This window comes from Chinchilla lanigera, unplaced genomic scaffold (genome assembly GCF_000276665.1).
Source record: "Chinchilla lanigera isolate Chin_1 unplaced genomic scaffold, ChiLan1.0 scaffold00062, whole genome shotgun sequence".
In the NCBI taxonomy this organism is placed as follows: Eukaryota; Metazoa; Chordata; class Mammalia; order Rodentia; family Chinchillidae; genus Chinchilla; species Chinchilla lanigera.
In genome coordinates, this window is record NW_004955463.1 from 4,034,619 (window position 1) to 4,055,585 (window position 20,967).

General features: G+C 38.2%; 1 protein-coding gene across 22 annotated transcripts in view; it reads right to left on the minus strand.

Annotated features, from left to right (window-relative positions):
- Positions 1-526: 526 nt before the first annotated feature.
- Positions 527-20,967, minus strand: part of Kiaa1456 (KIAA1456 ortholog) — a 61,852-nt gene continuing 41,411 nt past the window's right edge. For 17 of the 22 annotated variants that reach the window (XM_013521548.1, XM_013521544.1, XM_013521538.1 and 14 more), the window contains 3 exons: positions 16,864-17,018; positions 7,692-7,865; positions 527-3,519 (listed from right to left, as the gene is read on the minus strand). In XM_013521548.1, the coding sequence (XP_013377002.1) occupies positions 2,513-3,519; positions 7,692-7,865; positions 16,864-17,018 (1,336 nt within the window). In that variant the 3' untranslated portion in view covers positions 527-2,512. Of the gene's footprint in view, positions 3,520-7,691; positions 7,866-16,863; positions 17,075-20,967 lie in introns of those variants that run through there. The other 5 variants (XM_013521555.1, XM_013521552.1, XM_013521553.1 and 2 more) reach the window with 2 other exon arrangements.

Here is a 20,967-nt window from a genome sequence, read left to right on the forward strand (position 1 = left end):
CCATTTTTAATTAATACAAATAAAATATATATTTAAGGTATTACAATTCAAGATATTTTTACATCAGTTTGTGCTTTTAAAACTACTGCTAGATTTTTTCTGGAAAAAGCCAAAATAGCTATAAATTATAAGAAAAGAAGAGTTTTTACTTTTTTGTTTTGTTTTGTTTTGTTTTTGGTCTTTTTGCAACAGGGGCTCCCTATGCAGTTCAGGCTGGCCTTGAGCTCACTTTGTAGCCCAGGCTGGTCTCGAACTCACAACGATCCTCCTGCCTCAGCCTCCGAGTGCTGGGATTACAGGCGCGTGCCAGCACATCTGGCCTAGTTTTTGCTGTTTTAATACAAAACAATATGTTCACACTAGAAGAGGCAAGACAACATAGAACAACCATCTTTAACTTTCCCTGGAAAAAGAAAAATCTATTCAGTGAAATACATTACTATGGTAATTGCTAATTTTATGTTTTTATAAGTGTACAAGAGGGCTATTTTTTCTTGGTCAGTAACCAAAACAAACACTCCATGTCTAGGAATAGATGCATGTATATATATTTACACAGATATGAAATTAAGAGCATCTACAGAAACCAGGACAGATCCACACACTTATTCAGTGTCTCAGAAATTCCACTCAGGTCCCAGTCAGTGGGCCTTAAGTGTTGAAAATGTTCTGCATAAATAGAGTAGAAAAGCAAACCTTTCCTAGTAGTGTCCATCTGTATACATTTACTAGAATATTTAAGTGGATATAACATGATTAGCTCGTAAAAGAATGCCTCTTCTTCAACCAAATTCCCTCCTTGATGAACAAAGATGTAACTGTAATTTGCTCAGGGAATTCAATATTCAGTTACACTGACTACAAATGAATTATGACTCACTGTTTTTTCTACGTAGAGGTAGCATCTACAGAGAAACAAAATTCCCTATGGAGAAAATACGTTGTTTCATTTGCATTCATTATTTACTTGCATGTGGGGATCCAGCTGGACACTCAGCTCTCACAAGTGGTCCATCAGATTAGTCAGACAGATTAAATAACAGCTTGGATCCCTCCCAGATAAAGTGATTAATTATTCATGGGTAAGCAACTGGGTGAAGCCTGCATCAAGAGGGCATAGAACATTGAGTATAACTGAATGATTCACATCCTTATTAATGTGTCACAAATTGTAAGTCCCCAGTAAATCAAAAAGTTTTGTAATTCACAGTTAGTATTTTCTTGTTGATTGGTTTTAAGTTTCTCTTTGGGCTTTCATGCTAAGTGCATTCTAAGAGAGCCAAGGTAGAACTACTTTTGTATTTTGTGATCCAAGCCTCTTACCATGCTATATTGTTCAGTTTGTGAAAAACAAAATAGAGAATCACAGTGTATATTTGCTATAAAGCTTAAAGCTCAGAATCCAGCACACTACCAATGTATTTGTCCGTGGAGCCAAAATAAAACAGTGCTCCAACCAGACTTTCTTCAGTATCTCTCCAATTCAGAAGAAAAGCATAATTATTGATTTTAAAATGATCAACTAAATCTGGTGTTATCTTAAGTGGCTACTCATGCTTCTGATACTTTTAGGAATAAGTGTCACCAGAGTACTCAGAACAACTCCTCATATGCCTGTACCACACGCCCTGCATGCTAACAGTGCTTTCATTCTACTTATTTCATTTCCTTATTTTCCATACAGTGCTGGGATTCAAACTCAGGGCCTTATGTCTGCTGGGTATATGTTCTACCACTGAGTCACATCCAGTCCCTGCTAACAGTTAAAATTTCCAGCAACACTCAGAAGCTTGATATTTACAGTACTTATCCTGAAGGAAGTTTGCTTATGATTTAGAAAAGTCCCCACAGCTTTTATGTTTCTATCCATTATCTCCCATTTTTCTGAAGACTTTAAATAGAAACAAGATATTTTTAGCAACAAAATACCCCATCCCATGGTTCAATAAACTGTAATATCTAAACGATGGAACAGGTTTCCTTGTTATAAATTATTACCTGGAACCAGAAATTATGTCCTTATACTATAAAAATACTGTTTTTAAAGGTATATTTAAGAGTAGAATCTTTTAAAATCAATGTATAATACTGAAAACTAATATACATATATTCTTATAAGAATTTCTTTTTATTGGGAATAAAATCTAAACTGTACTAAAGTGCATTTTGTATTGCTTTTTCAGATCATTTTTATTAACATCTAAGCACAAATATCCTATGCTAAATGCTAGATTCTGTGCTTACTCAAAGATTAGCAATCTTTCTTTTGGTACCAGGAATTGAACTCACGACCTTGTGCTTGCCAAAAAGGCGCTGTGCCGCTGAGCTATATCCCAGCTCAAAGATTAAAAAGATAGGCAATTCTTAGTCTCTAAACCAAAGCATACATAGATTTTAAAATATAATAAAATTGGGTGCTAATTTAGATAACTAATTTAGCCTTTCACTTTCAATGCTAGAGAAAAGATCATGGCTCATCTTTCGGAGATGTTGACCCAGATGATCCAGTTAGTCACAGCTTTTCTTTTTTCTCTGCAACAATACACCAGTTGCCATGATCATTCCAGGAGCTCAGAATATGGAGTTCAGACACATTCTCCCGCAGGAGACCACAGAGCTCGCCCTCTCGAAATACGTGGTAATAGCGCATAAAGGCCCTTGAATCCAAAATGTTGGGCTGTTGTTTGTCAGCAGAAATTGTGTCATCTGGGTCAGAATCTGTGGAACTGACTGTAGAAATTCTTCTCGGTATTTTACCATCAGAAGGGAAGCCTTTCTCTAAGGCACCTGATTCTACACAGTTCTCACTGGGCAGAAAAGCCTCTCCTCCATTTCTTCTGTTTCCTCCTTGGTCTCCATTTAAATGCTTCGAAGTACCTGGTGCTCTCAACCACTGCAAGTGTTTCTGAGAAGTTTCCAGAAACACTTCCTCATCTAAGCTTGGCTCTTTTGTTGTAAATGGCTCTTGGCGTTCAAAGTCTAAACTAGGGAGTCTGGAGGGCTGGACTGATACCGTGTCACTGGCCCAGCCTTCTGTGTTTCTCAAGGGTCTCACACTTTCAATTTGCTTCCTCAGAGTGGATTCATCCAAAGATCTGGAGAAAAACCAGGAACGGAAAGATTTTTCTAATGTGTTATAAAATCCATTTTCTTCCTCACCTTCCTTCAAAATACTTCTGCAACAGGTCCTAGTCATGACAGGTTCATACTCCAAGCTATGGGATCGCTTTGAAGTACATCGTTCCTTGAAACAAACAGAACAGCTATACTCAGGGCAGGGAGGACGGCTTGTTTCTGGATGCCCACACTGCCTCTGCCTCCCAGACGGGCTGGATTCTGAGAAGAGCTGGGAACATAAGGCTCTATTCCATGGGACGAGAACATCTTGCTTCTCAAAGTGGCGGTTCTTCTGTTCCATTGCCCAAACATAAATCATCAGTTGGCCTCCAGGAGCTAAGATCCTGGTCATTTCTTTTACTGCTCTGATTCTTCTTTGTTTTGTAGAAAAATGATGTATGACTGAAAAAGAAGAAACCACACCTCAATGAATATACACATACACACATATGAACAGCCACACATATTAGGACTTCTGTATAACAACAATGACATTTTGGTATACAGTAAAACCTCCCTATTTCCTACATGGCGGGGCAGATGGAAGAAATAGCATGGGTCTAGCTTTAGAAGAATCATTCCCTTTTGTCATCAGTTCCTGCACTTAATAGAAAGCTGATCTCTGGCAATTATTTAAGTTCTATGGATTTTTTGTTTCTTCCACTATAATAAAAGAAAACAAACCATAAAACAGATAATCCGTGACATCTCTTCCAGTTCCAAAATCCTTAACCAGAAAGATAGCAAGTGTGAATTACTAAAATTTTAAATGAAAAGTAAGTTAGATGAGTGTTACAATTCTATGAAATTACTCATTGATTTAATGAAGAATTGGTATTTTTATAGCATCAACACCACTCATGAATAGTGTTAATAAAATTAATAAAGGAAAAGAAGTAGAGAAAATATTAAAAGATTATTTTAAAATTTAGATAATGCCAAGATAAGCTTGCCCAGAACAAGTCCAAATGATTATTTAGCATTTTAAAAATGTTAATGTGACAAATGTATACATTTTTAAAAATAAATTTTTACTTACAATCCATGCAGTCAAAGTGAGATTTAAGGCAGTACATGAGGCAGCTTTTATTTAATCCTAAGTGTGTTATTAGGCATATTTTATCCAATAATACATAAAGTGCCAACCTCTTAGTTCCTGGGGAAGTTTAAACCTAGTACTGTGTTAAGAGACCACATCAAACTATTTTTCCAAATATCAGCCTACTACACACCTCGTGGATGAGGCTATTTCCAACCAAAGCTGGACACTCCAGCTCTGATGTGAGCACAGTGGACAGGGAGTGCTGAAACCGGTCCTTTAATGCTCACATACTATGGTTGTAAGGAGTGATTGCAGGCAAATTAATTTCTATAGCTTATCTGCCATTAGTAATACTAAATATGTAAGATGAGACTTTTGTGTGGATAATGCTGTCAAAGGGAGATCGTTCAGTTGGCGTACTCTGTATTGTTAGTCATGAGGGCTTCATTCCTAGCAATAGCGTGCAAACCCTGCTATCTTCACCAGGCTGTGAGTGAGAAACGTGGAGGTGTGAGGACAACATGTGTCTGAAGAACAAAACACCAACTTATTTCATCCTAGATCTATCAGACTAGCCTTGTGATCTTTGATCAATTATCATGTCTTGCTATGCCACAGACTACTCCCAGCCTCCACAGAAAGCTCTTAATAATGGTCCTTTTGAAAGCATACACTTCAGAAGGTAGTGCCTTGGTGCCTGAATTGAAAGGAGGCACAGGGGTCACACAGGGAGACTCAATACAATGCTGATGTTTGAATCTATCTCTCACAACTTAGAGCTGAAAATGTCTCCCATAACTTATACCTCTAAACTGTACTCTCATAATCTATTGCCCTAACTTGTACTCCAGAATTTCTCTTGGCACATCTTCTAAATAAAATATATTCTCATTATTCATGGATTCTGTATTTGTAACCTCAAATGTTAATCTTCCCAGACTTTCCTGGTCATTCATCAGTTTGCACAGAGAGGCAATTAGAGCCCCCGAGACACATGTTTCCAGCTGAGGTTGAACAAAGCAATCTCTTCCTTCTTAGTTCAATTCTAACCCCGTAAACAAGTCTGCTATTCACTGTCTATTTAATGCCACATTTTCTGCATGTTTGTGATCTTTGTTGGTGATTTTGAAAGGGAAATTCAAATTTTAAATAAAACCTGTAAAGGATGCCCACCAAGACCAAGCAGACATGTCTGTGTCTAGCCAAGCCTAATAGCAGAACATTCCTTCCTTTGTGTAAGCTTGGTTAACAGATGTCTTTAAAATACAATTTGAAATGTTCACTTGTGTAACCCCTGTCTTTGTATAACTGATGGCCTTGTAATGTAATTTAAAATGCAACAGGACATTTCTTCCTCTGTATAACCCATGCTTTATATAACTGATGGCCTTATGATGTGACTTGAAATGTTTAAACTCAACCCTCCAAAGGTGCAAAATCTGCCTTTGTACCCCACTTCTTGCTCTCTCTATAAAGGACCCAAGACTTCACCAGGCAGGACTGACTCTTTGGGAGAAACCCCAGTCAAGCCCACCGTGTAATGAACTGCTTCCTAAACCTCCTCAGTGCTGTTTCTTCCTGTGTTTGGTCCATTTTCTGTAACAATTTCACTATTTAGAACAGCCTGCCCTGCACACAGCCCGCCCTGTTGTCTGGAGCTCTTCAGAACAGAAGAGTTGATGGGCCTTGTAGAGACAATATACACGCCATATACGCTTCCTTCAGGCATGAGTTTAAAGTTTAAATAAAATGTCTTTAAACAGAAGCATATACAAAACAAGATTATGTATTTGTCAGTTGACAAAAATGTTATGGCAGTGGTTTATAGAAACCCGATCTTATATTCCTTCTGGGATCCTGTATTCCATTGGATTGACTAATTCAGTGTTTATAGAAATTTTACAGAACATAGCTCCCGTGAATAATAGTATTTACTGTATTTATTTTGGAGAGATAAAAAAATTGAAAAGGACTATTTCAATGCAATAAATTCTTTTTAGTAGACTGGGAGGTCTTTGACATTTTAGGATTCCATTTGGCTTCAAAAGAGGTCTTTTTTTTTAAGGAAGGAAGTCTTTATCCATTTATTGATGAATAAATGATAATTCACTTCTAATCATAATTTCACCCAGGGAAATCAGAATATTTTGCATTATGTTTTACATTCACATTTAACATGGAATAAGTAACACCTTTTGAGTCAAATGTGCCGTAGGTAAAAAGCTTACAAATGAAGATTTCTTATTAAACAAAGCTGTGTTATACATATATACACATACATGTTCTATTGAAAATGTTGCAACTGTAAGGGGACATAAGAATTTGTCATCTGAAGTACCTATGTGGTAAACACTGAATTTCTGAAAGATGAAACAGGACTTTTGTTTATAAATCATAATCATAACTTAAAGGCAAAAACAGTATTTCATATGTGTATCCTATAGCAATATTTTCCTCCTGAGAGCACAGAAAATAGGTAGGTTTAGTTCAATTATTAGATTCCAGAGCTGCGAAATTACACAAGATCATCTTTAAAGTACTGTTACACTTATTATTTTATAATTTATTGTTATTTAATTTGCATTATCTGTCTAAGTATTAAGAATTTATGGGCTTAGCACAAAGCTTGTTATATTCAAATTGATTAATTTTTTACAGTGCACTAGAGCAAGTAATTGGCTTTGGGAAGATTTTTCTCTTGCAAAGCAACTTATCGCAGAATTCCCTTAAACACAGTCTCCTAGCGACTAACATTATTAGGTATCGGGAACACATGAGTTGAGTAATGTGAGCCCTGTCTGTATATTTCAGGCATGAATATTTTTTATTTTTTCCCGAATTTTTTGGCATGTGTGTGTTTCTGTGTATACCTGTTGGAAAACTCATGAATAATCTCTGATATGAAAGAGCAGAAAATCATTATAAAACCAATGCAGTGTGGCGCCAGCTGTGATCTATTTCTCCAGCAACCTGAGCGCTAGTGAATGGCACACTGGTCCAGGTGACATTTACTGCATTAATCCCAGAGTGCTCCACTAACACAGAGTCCCCTTTGTGGTATGATAAACGTAATAAAGTGCCTACAGTCTTCACTCTGGAAGAACATGATTTCATTTTAACATAATAAAGTGCTATTTTCAGTGAGTAAGATTCTTCTAACACTTTCTTACTCCTAAGTAAAAGAAAAAGGAATAAATTATCAAAAAGGATACGATAACAAAGTTCCATAGTTTAAACAGCAAAAATAATGATATGTGCCATAAGTGTATTAGAGCTTAATCAAATAGTTCAAGCAGTCAAAATATTTTTTTTATTTTTTTGGTGCCAGGAATCGAACTCAGGACCTTGCGCTTGCCAGGGAGGCGCTTATGCCACTGAGCTGTATCCCCAGCCCCTAAAATATTTCTTTAAAAAGTAAAATAAAATGAACACATTGAAGTTTCTACACAGAATGGATATTGGGTCATGAGAGTGACCTCAACTACATGCGTCATTCTCATAGCAAAGTGTGAACATGGGATGGCTGCCTTACCTCCTATGGAGATGATGGCATCGAAGCCCTGATCCCTAAAGGGGAGATTAAGGTTGTCACATACCATGACTTCACATCCTCTATTCCGGGCAATCTCTACCAATGGCCCACAGTAATCGCAGCCCAGGATATGGACCTGGCTGTTCACTTTAAGATACTTTCCAGTTCCACAACCTATAAGAAAAAAACCTGTGTTACATGCTCTCCTTAAAGAAAAATGTGAAGTAATTTGCTTTATAACAATCAATATAAGCTTTATACTGTTCCCAAGGTAGGGTACAAGTATAAAGGTAGGCACAAAAGCAAAAGAAAAACTTTTAGAGAGTACTTACATACTGTAATAGAGAAGAAAGGAAAGGAGTAATGAAATAATATTAATTGAATATTAACACTGGCCCAGCACTGGGAATAACAGCTCCAGTATCCCAGAACTATGGACAGACTGTGCAGTTTCATTATTTTCCCCACATATTTCACTTATGTATATACAGTGCATATTATGACATTCATTTTCTTGATGTCTCCACAATGTTCTTACTCCTCTCTGACTGTGCTAAAGAAACTACTGCCAACTTTTCAAAGGCAATGAAAAATTTATATAGCAAAACATGCTCCCAAAATTTTACAAATCAAAATGAATAGTTTTTAGCATCTCTTCTTCCAATGTATTTATAGCAACAGGTTGTAAATAATCTCTGATGACTCCAAATACAATTCTATTGACTCAGAATGAAGGGGAATTGAAATTTTAAATGAAAGCCCACTAAGAAAATGTGCCAAGAATGCCTGCCAAAACTAAACAAGCATGTTTGCACAAGCCTGATAACAGAACATTCCTTCCCTGTCTTGAGTAACTCATCCTTATTTAACTGATGGCCTTGTAATCTGAGATGTTTAAACTTCCTTGGCAACCCATGATGTCACCCAACCCTGCAATCATAATGTGCCAAATCTGCTTCTGTATTTCATGCTTGTTCTCCCCATAAAAACCTGGAAACCCTGCCAGGTGGGGTCCTAACTCTTTGGCAGCAATCCCAGTCAGTCCCACCAGTATAATAAATTGCTGTCTCCTAGACCTTCTTGGTGCTGTGCCTTCCTTTGTCCAGTCCTTTGCTATAACAAGAATACAGCTCAATCAAAGATGTTCTAAAAAATTGACCATTTTTAACATTCATTTTCTAGGGGTAGACACTCAAATAATTTAGAATTTACAAATCCAAAGGTGTATATTATTAGATCTTACTGATATTGTAAGGAAAACAGGAACATGAATCAATATCCATACTTTCTATAAGAGATTGAAACTTAAAGTGGTCTATTTCAAGACAAAGTGGTTAACAAACATTACTAGCAGTTAAAATTACCTAATGGCCTGAAAACATGATAAAGTTCATGCATCTAGAAGGCCACTAAGCAAACAAGATTTTGGGGGAGCAATACACTAGTAAGAAAGTCTTTATTGAGAAATGTAGGCATGAGAAAGGAAGGCAGAGAAAGAATACCCTATATGGAAAGAGTAAAAGTTGGGCCATGTCTGGGAAGACTGCACATCCCACAATTCTCAGCTAATGAGGAGTCAGGATAGGGACCTACATGCTAGGGGGATAAATTGCCCCACAAGTACCTTAATGCCAGACACCTGATCTTGCAAGACTTGTCTCCCTTTCACTCACTGTGCTTCACGTCTCCAAGTCATTCCTTGGGTTTGGGCAAGTAAGAGTATTTCTCACATCTTCTATATCTAGTACTTGGTATTATAGTTTTTTGTTTCTTTGTTTGGTTTGGTTTGGTCTCGATACATGGCCTAGGCTGGTCTGAAACTCCTGGGCACAAGTGATTCTCTCACCTCAGGCTCTAAGAGTTGGATACAGGCACACACCATTGTACCTGGCTTCTAGTATTATATTCCATCATAGACATATAATCTGATTTCTTTCCAGAAATATTTAAACAATCATTACGGTGGATATTTTTATCTTATTGGCATTACTTGTAGAGCTTTCTGCCTAGGCGTGGGACCTATGACTATTCAAAAACAATTGATTTGTTGGTTCTGCAATACATGATGGTACTCCTTCAACAACTCCTCTTTGGTAGGGATTTTCCAATATTATGAGGCAATAAAAACAGAATTAAGGTACACTGATATCAGCAGGGAGTAAATACTATGAGTAAAAAAATAAAACATGATTGGGGTCTTAGAAACATTTTGCATCTCATAGTCACTTTCCCCAGTGTTTATGAGAAAAAGCATCCACTATTTGAAAAATAATTAAAAAGGTATTTTAAAATTGAAACCCTGTGTATTTCAGGGATGATAGCCATACTTTAAGATAAATAACCCTGCACACTCATTTGCTTTTTATTGGCTTGAGGGATACATTTGGAAAAATGAAAGGAGAAATTACTTCTAAGGTACTAATAAAAGCAGGTTCATAAACCATTATGGCTAAAGGGAACTATAAAGAAAACATTTAGTAATAAAGAAGAAACTGAGATCTCTTCAAATTTAAAGTGTTTGATATACTTCCAGAGTCCTGGCACCCTTGGTATATCCAGCACTCATGCTGAAGGGTAGCGGTGGCACTCCCAAATATGATGTATAAATTATCCATTCTTGGAGTACATGCACCAAGATGCTAGCAAGCAGAAGATTTTATCCTAATGAGGAAATCAAGCATATTGCTAAGCTAAACTGTCCCATTATCTTAAGTGTAAACCAGAACTTGAATGATACAGTGGAAGCTCCAGCCGAGAACAATTATACTCCTTTAAAAAATCTCATTAAATGATAACCTTGAGTAATACTAAAGAGAAACTGCATGCTTTCATTTGCTTTGATTTTGTATTCTGCATTGCACTATGGTTAAAGTAAACAGGTAAGTGCTCAACTCAACAAAATGTTTTGGCCAATGTTAGGAAAGTATTTGTTGAAATTAACTAATATAAACACTCTCTGAAATCTATAGAAATGACTACATTTTTAAAATTGGGAGTTCTTGGCCAGGACTGTGTGAAAGAGAATTCTTTTTTCCTGTAGGAAAAAAGGCAAATATTATATGAATTTTTGTATACATTTCTTGAGTCCAGAAAAAGTATGTTTTATTCTGCATGCAGGATGCCTACCACATAGCGAGTGTTCTAAATTTTTATTGCAGCAGTAAAGAAGTGATCACTAGGGAATGATTTAGTCCATTAAAAATGACCACTGAGCCAGGCATGGTGGCATACACCTGTAATCCCAGCACTAGGGAGGCTGAGGCAAGAGGATTGCTGTGAGTTTGAGGCCAGCCTGGGCTACAAAGTGAGTTGAAGGCCAGCCTGAAATGCATAGCGAGACTCTTTCTCAAAAAGACACAAAGAAAAAAAATGACATTGAAGCTGAGAATAAATACATTGTGAGTTGAGAAGTAATTGAAGTCTTAACTATTGAAAGTTAATTTTTACTATGTACACAAAGATATCATTTTCAATACTATGAGGGCAGTTGTCCCAGGGGTCAGATAAAAAGGGAATCTTGCTCAAAAAAGCACCCAGTACTGGTCTTTCTCTCACTTTCTGAAGTGATCCAAGTAAAAATTTCAAACCACACAGTGCCCTCCGTGCACCATCTGATGGATTTAATACTGACTGACCCATTTCCGTAAAGGCATTGCCATAATCTCACAGGTCACAGCACTTCCTGCGAGCATGCTGCACTTTTGCTTTTTGAAGCAGCAGACTTCCTTTCACTTAGGCTGCTGTTTCTGCTCACTTAGGCCCCCATTCCTGCCCTCCATACTTAGTTTCCATGCAGAAGCCATTAGTCACATATCGCAGCTAGTTAGCTGGATTGGAGAACAGGGTGATGTGTGTAATAACAATTTCCTTAACTGAAAGTTTCTTAGCTAAAATAGTGAAACTGCCCAGAGAATTCCTGTTTGGGCCACTGGAATTTGGTTACTCCTAGATTTGTTTTTTTTTGTTTGTTTGTTTTTTTTTTTTTTTTTACTGCACTGCTTTACTAGTAATTAATTATAGTTAATTATAAATTGCTAATCTAATAAAGAGTCAAATTAAACAACACTTTCTTATGGAGATTAGTCATAGTATCATGCAATCATTCTTTCTATTCATCATTTTGGACTTCATTTATCCTTTTCATTTATTTCTTCTTTAACTTGAAATTTATTTAAAAATATATCTTTCATTTTATACTCAAAATAATGCTACTCATCCATTAGTTACAAAATCAAAGGCATACAAAATTCAAATAGTGCAAATGAGCAAAAAGACATCTATAGAAGCAATTGTTGATTTGCATGGGAAGTAGTCAAAGAATATTATTCATCTCACAACTTGTAGTACCAAAATATGTACAGAAAATGATACACATTATATATTAATGTGGCAGTATTAGCATAGAGTGCAAAGTAGCTTTTAGTACTTTTTTGTGGGGATACAGGGAATTGAATTCAGGACCTCGGACTTGTCAGATAGGAGCTGTGCCACTGAACTAAATCCCCAGCCCAAGGCAGCTTTTAATCCTAGGCAACTATACAATGCCTAATTGGCAATGATCTCCACAAATATTTTGAAAGTAACAAAAACTAGATCTAAACCTGTGTGATCAAAAAACAAAAAAGGAAATCCACCTACACTTCCTCCCAGATGCACAAGATGCTTATATTTATATAAAATATCTCAAGATTACACAAGACACCAACAGCACAGGTGGCCCCTGGTGTGAACTGCTGGTGCTAGGGGGTGGCGATGGAGAATGCTTTGCATTGCACATGCTTTGTACCATCCTTACCCCGTAAGTGAATTACCTATCAAAATATTTTAGGGAGGTTTTACTCTTATTTGTGAACTATTTGTTCATATGTTTTTCTTTGGAGTTACTGGTAGTTTTATTTTTCTTCTGAATTTATTCCTTCGGTTCAACTGAAGCTTTTGCCCTTTAACCAAGATCTCACCTTTCCTTCTCCCTCTTGCCCCATCCCTGCCCCAGATCTTGGTAATCTCCACTCTCCTCTCTTCTCCTAGGAGGTTTTGTTTTGATGTTTTTGCTTTTTGTTTTTGTTTATCTCACAGTCTCACAGTTAAATGATATGAAGCAGTATTTGTTTTTCTGTGGCAGGTTTATTTCACTAACTCTATCGCCCTCCAAGTTCTTCCATGCTGTAACAAATGACAGAATGTTGGACTTTTTAAAAGTACTGACTAAAACACACCCCATAGGTTAAGAAAATTACCTGTTTCTCTACGAGAAATGTTGTTGCTATTTTACTTAGTTTTTTATCTTTTCACTTCATTTATATATTTGTCTAGATTTTCCATCTTATGCAGCATTTTAATTTTATGGGGGTTAAATTTATTAACACAGCAAATCCTCATGACTGAAAGATGCCGTATCTCCTGTTCTTGCTAAAATTGGTTTCGAGCCCTGAATGTAGTACTACTCACGGCACCTGAGTGACAGCTCCTGCCGTACACTTACATGGCAGCAAAATTTCTGAGTTAACTGAGGCCCACATGCCCAGGCTTCTTGCTTCAGCTTCCCTACTGGAGTCAGGGAAGAAAATCAAAGTGGAGCAGCAGTATGTGAAAATTAAAGCGGAACAGGGAGGCCTCACTAAACCAGGTTTCCAGCAATGAACCGCTGAACTTTTGCCCTGAGCTATCTGCCCACCCAGCTAGATCTATCTTGGCAAACTGGGCCCAGCTACAATTTTGAGCTGCATGAAATTCACTAGCCTTTGTAGCAGTCTATGAAACTGCCTTCTCTTACCTCCCTCCAGCCACCTAGGAGGTGTGCCTGACTCCTTCCTTATAGACTTCTGTACCATTAGTAATAATTTCTTTCTTTTTTTTTTTTTTTTGGTTTTTCTCCGGTACCGGGAACTGAACTCACGACCTTGCGCTTGCCAGGTAGGTGCTTTTGCCGCTGAGCTAAATCCCCAGCCCCTTAGTAATAATTTCTGACAGACAAGTGGTGTAATTAACAACACCCCTTGCAGTTTAAACTATAAAAACAGCTACCAACTGGGCACAGTGGCCCACACCTATAATCCCAGCCTCTTAGGAGGCTGAGACAAGCTTGAAGTCAGTTTTGACAATTTAGCAGACTGTAGCTCAGTGATAGAGTACTTGCCAAGCAATCGTGAGTCCTTGGTTTCAATCCCCAGGACAGCCCCCGAAAACTCAAAACAAAGATCCAACAAAAGCTAACATTTTATAAAAGCTCAGAGCACATTTTCTAGGCTATTCAAACTTGGTGCCTCTCAGATGGCTGTCCTAAAAGCCTCGAATAAATATAATTTTATCTTTGTTCTTGAGATTGGTTTTATCTCAGTTCTTTGCACAATCCTTTTGGTGCCCCATGCTTGCATTTTTGTAGTTTTTGTTGTTGGTGATTTTGCTTGTTAAAATGGTCCCCAGGCATTCTAGTGTTCCTGAAGAAAAGAAGGCTCTACATGTCCCCTATGGACTAATAAGTAAGAGATAAGGTTTGTTCAAGCCGTGAGTTAATGTGTTAGCCATGAGTCCACGGCTAACGTATCAATGAGATATAGTAAATATAGTGATTGGCAGCAGAAATGTCAAAACCCTCTACAGCAAAATCCTGTGGAAGTGAGCCCAGCATGCACTAAGCAGTCACAAGATGATATACTAACTCTGATCAACATCAGCATGAGGTAAAAATAAATCTTTTTCCTAAGGAGACAGGGCTTTTTGTGAGGTCAAAATAAATGACCCGCCAATTTGCAAATTTGAAGAACAACTTTAGTTAAAAGGCAGGTGCTCCTAGAAGATTACTAAGGAACCTGCCAATTCATGTCCGAGATGTCTGCATTTACTGACACTCCTTCCCATGCCTCAGTCCCTTAGAGAAATCCCAGCTTCTCACACTGACCTTGCCGTCCTGGGTTGGAACTTGCCCACTGTTCTCTTGCACTGAATCAATAAACTCCTAACTTTCTTATATTCCTTGACAACATGTTGACAAGTTCTTTCATGGCCTGTATCACCTGCCCTCCATAGGTCATCTCACGTGGCAGTAAATAAGATGTCTTTCAATAAAAATACAACAAAACAAGGTTATACACTAATGGATTGACCAAAGTATTGTGTCCAAAGGCTTACAAGAAACTTTCCTGTGCTTCCCACTGTCAGGCTAGACCTTGACTAGCAACCAAGACCACCAGGACAGGCAAGACTGAAGCAAACAGTGATTTTATTTCAGGTTGGGTGCAACCTGACCAAGAGAGAGAAAGCCGTTGGCCGCAAACAAAGGAAAGGGGCCTACTTTATAGACTATTTTAGGTATGGGAGGGAGAAATTCCACTGAGAAAGGTTGAAAATTTAAGTTTCTCAGGGGCGATTGGTGGGTCTGGGGTGCCTCCGGGGGAGGGAAGTGTAGAAGGACATTGGCATGTTGCTGATTTACAGCATGGCATTCTGTAGACCTAAGAGGTTTCCTATAAGCCTGAGAACTAGGCCTGGGAACCATCCTGATAAACAGATTTACTTTAGTCTCTCAAGCTGAGTGAGGGGCTTTCTGTTTGAACAGACTCATTGTCGGAGTTTTTTTCTATTCAAGTTCGGCGGGGTACAACGTGGGGACCTAATACCTACTAGGGTAATGATTCATCACTAATTCAGTGTTTATGTCAACTTTTTAGAACATAGTGTTAGTTCAAAGCACCCCCACCCCACCCCAGCAGCCTAACTTATATTCTGCCTTTGAAACCAGCTGACTTCCTCATTCCATCCCTCCCTCCACACTCAGGTCAGGCTTAGGAGCTGCCATCCTGCTTCTCCTGCCTCAGGCCCCTCGTAGCACTTGTTGTGCTAATGAATCTTTCTACCTCAACTGGTCAACTCCAGGTCTTAAATCAACCCCATAATAAGTACCATTAATAATGACAGTCAATTCTATCTTCTTTTTGAATTTTTTTGGCATGTGTGTATCCATATGTGTGTTATATATACAGAGGAGCCTTTTAGCCTCAGAGAACGTTTTTAAAACAATCTTTTTTTTGAGGCAGAGTCTCTATATGCAGTTCAGGCTGGCCTTGAATTCACTTTGCCGCCTAGACTGGCCTCAAACTTGCAGCTGTCCTCCTGCCTCAGCCTCCCAAGTGCTGGGATTAAGGAATGAGCCACCACCCTTGGCTAAAATAATATTAACTGTCATCTAGTCCTTCAATATTTTCTTTTTCTTACACTTAAATATTTGCTTCTCTTGGAATTCACCCTGGAGTAAAATGTGAGGAAGTAGCTCTTGCTGTCAAGTCATGAGGTCCTAAGACCATTCATTGAATAGTTCCCTTTCTCCACATAAATTTTAAGACCCTGGTACTCTGCATCTTCTAAAATCAGACTTTTTTTTTTATCCTTCTGTGGTTCTGGGGGTTGAGCTCTGGGCCTAGTACTTGCAAAGCACTGAACTACCTCCTCAATCTCTGAAACCAGATTTTTAAAAAACCAACATGACAGATTTTCCTCAGGACTCCTAATTTGAAAGTAACACACACCATCTTCAGTTTCTACAGCACTCACGCCTTCTTGCCAAAGCCAGAAGCTCTACTCTACCCATCTGTTTGTTTCTCTTACCAGCAGTGAGTGATGTCAAATGAGACAGTATCGAACTACAGACTTTTGATTCTCAGGGGCGCAGTCATCATGTAATGGCATGAAGGTAGTTTTAGTTGGCATGCTCCAAGTGGGAAGCCGAACCCATTTTAAATCCTACTCTTAGATCTACTGAGATGTGGTTTGAGACTTCTCTCAATTCAGAAAGATACTGCGCTAAAGTTCTCTAGACAAATAAGTGATTAAAGATATGCTGTAATAATAAAATACCTAAAGAATAAGTAAGGTAAAGGATCTGTGATTTTAATAAGAGGGTATAAGAACTTTTCCATAATCCCACAATTCCAGCTCTTTTATAGAGGCATAAAACCACCAAGACCCCTGAAGATTGCCACTGTCCAAACAAAGATTTGAGGATATTTTCTGCTTGGTGACTTGAAAATAAAAATTTATTCAATAAAGTGAATAATCTACAGACTGGCATGCCATGAACACAATTTCAGGCTTCTTGTTAGAACAAAAATAAACAGCATATCTGCAAAGGACAAGCACAACGGAACGTATTTCACACTACATGGCATAACTGAGTTACCGATGTCGGCAATGAGGCTGCCGGGCTTCTGGTCCTGGAGGAACTGGCGGACTCGAGGCCAGGCTTTGCTCTGCAGGTCACTGAAGTAGGGGGCGGTGCTCTTGTACACATCGTGCACATGCTGCTTCTCCAGCTGGGCAGCTTCAGGATCCATTCTGGGAGAAGCAGGTTGGCCCAAGGCATGAAGGTCAGACTATTACACTAGAAACAGCTAAACAGGGGTCACAGACCAAACATCAGCACTTACAACAATGAAAATTGTGTTGTTCCCATACGTTCTTAATGCTGCAACAAAACTTTCACTATAACCTCACCCTAGGTGCCCAAAGATTAGTAAATGCAGTTTTCATCTCATTGACTTTTAGAAGGTAGTGGTCTGAAAATGGGGGAACCACTGTTAATTTCCTGTGTGAGATGAATTCTTAATTTTGGAAGCAGAGCCAACATTCTTACCAAATGGTTCACTTTGGTAAGACCATTTTATTGGATGCTGAATAGATTTTAAAATTTTATAACAGGTAGCTCATTAGGCCCATCAAGAAGCCCCGTGAGCTCAACCATTTTAATGGTTTTTAGATTTCAACCATTTCTCTACATCCATTACTGCTTCTATTTTAAGAAAGGGATTGATTTCTTATTTGCACTCTTTCAAGAGCCTGCAAACAACTTTTCTGGTTCTTCAGTCCTTTCCCCTTTAATATGAAATAACAATCAATCTGAAATATAAACCTAACTGTGTTACTTCCTATCTTAATCTTTTTGAAAGTCATTTTACAGCTTGTCCCAATCAAGTTTAGCGGTTCATGCAAAGCCCATTTTGATCTGGCCTTGACTTAGTTCTTAAAATTCTTTTCTCACGATCTTTCCCTAGCACCAAATGAACCTGTAGTGAACCATAACCAAATGAACCAGGGATCCAGGGTTTCTCAGATGTGACACACTCCCTGTCATCCGGGGGTCTGAAGATACTATGAAATACCCGTCTAATTTCTAGTCACTCTTAGTATAGGTATCACCTACTCCACACAAGTGTCCCTGAACTTCCCTGATGCATCAGGACAATCAAAAAGGAATTAGAAAAGTACAAGAGTAGATCCTGGAGGTCCCTGCTGTTTAGGGATTAATCCTTCATTCTATTGGATCATGTACTCAAGGGATCTCCTGGAGGAGTGGGCAGGGGTTCAGAATGTGGCTTTACCAATAGATATGAAAGTACCATCAATAATTTAAAAAACTATTGGGCTTTCTCTACGGGTGCCTATTAGATAGTTCAGTACTTTCCTGTGTACTGCTGCATCCCATACATATCTCTACAGACCACAAAGTTCTGCGATATTTGTGTTTATAGTTTTGCTTCCGATACTACCTGAAAGCCCCACGTAACTCTCTTAGCTTCTCACACTTCAGAGGCAGCAGACTCTCAACAAAGGAGCAGACATACATCGATAACCAGAAAAGATTCTTAATTCTGAGTACAAAAGGTAGCACAGAGTAATTGCTGTCCCTCTGGAAAGAGTGGGAAGGTAAGAAAATCTCGCACACTCAGCATAGAACAGGAAATACTGGCCCTGGACAGCTTCTTTCTTCCTATTGCCACCTCCACCCTGGAAGTAGGAAGCACTTGTATAAGATGGCATCTACCAAATTACTTCACTGTAAAATATCTTTTCTTCCTCCTATAGTCAAGAAATATCTTATGGAAAGATACTTTGAGGCGATGTAAATATTATGTTCTCATGCACATTCACCAGTTTAAGCATCCACTGTTGATTCTTGTTCCAAGCAATTATTCCTACAATTGTTAACAAATAAGGATAACCTAATTCCAAAATTCATACCACTACATAGAGCTTTTCTGGATGTACTCCTAAAAAGTAATAGTAGGTTGTTCTTAAGCTCTATGGACCCGTATGTCTACACTGCTAACAAAACATCCTAGAGCAAACTCCTAACAGAGTATAAGCTAATGTGTGAGGTATAACAAAACTTGCACCCAGATTTTATGGCACCTTCAGATGAAATTTAACAAGGAAACATCTGACTTTAATTGACTATGAAGGAGAAACACTCAAACACTTAAATCAGTGCTTTTGAAAAAATCAAAATCTCAATGTATTCAAACCTATTTAGGGGCTGGGGGTTTAGCTCAGCAGCACAGTGCCTGCCTGGCAAGCGTAAGGTCATGAGTTTGATTCCTCGTACTGGGAAAAAAAAAAAAAAAAAAATCAAACCTATTTAATTTCTCTTGCCTACAAAGAATCAATCAGGAAATATAATTTGAAGAATCCTGGAAGTGAGGGCTTGGGATTTAGCTCAGTGGCACAGCGCCTGCCTGGCAAGCACAAGGTCGTGAGTTCAATTCCCAGTACCAGAAAAAAACCAAAAAAAAAAAAAAAAAAAAATCCTGGAAGAAATAAATTTTATTTTATTATTCTTGCTTTTTTTTTTTTTTTTTGGTCTCTTTGAGACAGGGTTTCAGTATGCAGTTCAGACAGGCCTTGAACTCACTTTGTCATCCAGTCTGGCCTTGAACTTACAGCCATCCTTCTGTCTCAGCCTCCCAAGTCTAGGATTATAGGTGTGCACCCTGTTTGAGTGTTTCTCCTTGGTAGTCAATTAAAGTCAGATGTTTCCTTGTTAAATTCCATCTGAAGGTGCCATAAAATCTGGGTGCAAGTTTTGTTAGACCTCACACATTAGCTTATACTCTGTTAGGAGTTTGCTCTAGGATATTAAGAAGCAAATGACAGAAACTTGATTTTTTCCAATTCACATTTTTAAAATGGCTCCAATTTAAACTCAGAATCTGTAGTATCTGACCAGCACTGTTCGGACACCTTTCTCTTAGTTTGTTTCTGAAATTGCCTACTCTTTACTATAAAGAGGAGCTCTTACAGGTAGCTGTTTTCAAGACAAGTGATCAATATGAATCCATCCTGTTTTTATTGTATCTTACACTTAATTTAGCTGCTGTGGAATAAACTACTGACCATAATTATTAACTCATAGAGCTGGGAATATCCAAAATGACTGTTTTGAAATGCTATGCGTCTTGGTTACTTTTCTCTCGTTGCTGAGACAAAATACCCAATGCCCAAAATGAAGGAAGGAAAGGTTTATTTAGCTTACAGTTTGTGGAGGTTTCAGTCCATACTTGGCTGGCTCCGAGGCAGAAGGTAGCAAAGCAACAAGAGCAAAGGGGGAAATGGCAGCCAAACAGCAAACAGCCAGAGCAAAAGGGAGGAATGGCAGCAAGCAGCTTCTTTCCCTCCCTTACATTGTAAACAGGCTACCCCCACCTAAGGGGCATGTAGCTCTCACATAATTTCCATGCCCTCCTCTTCCACAGGCTCAGGATATATACAAAGTAAGCACCCTGGCTTCCTGCTGAGTCACTTAGCCAAACCTCTAGACTCCTCAAGTTGACACAATGTATCAACCATAACACTATGGATGCAAATTTTTTAAAATACTTTCCATAGGAATTTTAGGTATACTGTTAACTCCCTGTAGATTTGGTAGTACTACTAAGATAATAAGACTAGTAGTAAATTAAAAGCACAGGATTCTAAGTGAAACAAATAAGGGAAATTATTTTGACTGAGCTTTCTAACCTGTGCTATCAAATTCCAGACATGTAAAATACTCCACACAGAAAGAGTCAGCACTCAAAGCCACATGTAGTACCCTTCCTTTGATTCCAAAATGCATACCAGCACACCACAAAATTTCAGAAAACTCACAGGAAAGAGTCATAATTGATTTTTACGTCTAGTTTTTCTCAAAATCATTGGGTCCATAGCATTCTTTTTCTTTATTTAAATACCTCTTATCTAATTTGGGAATACATTGTGTAAGAGACATTTTGGGAAATGCTATTTTAATGATTTCCAATTTGAGAAAGTCCCCCAAAAACAAAGATGGCGTTTTGCCTGTGTATCTCCCAGCATTCATGTAATTTTAATGGTAAGGATGAAACTATATATTTTAACTGGAAAGTCAGAGGGAAGCACAACAGAATGGCTCATCCCTGCCAATTTGAAAGAAGCTGCTCCTGAGCCACGGGTCAGATGCCAGCTACACCGGCTGGGCCCATGTTGAAAA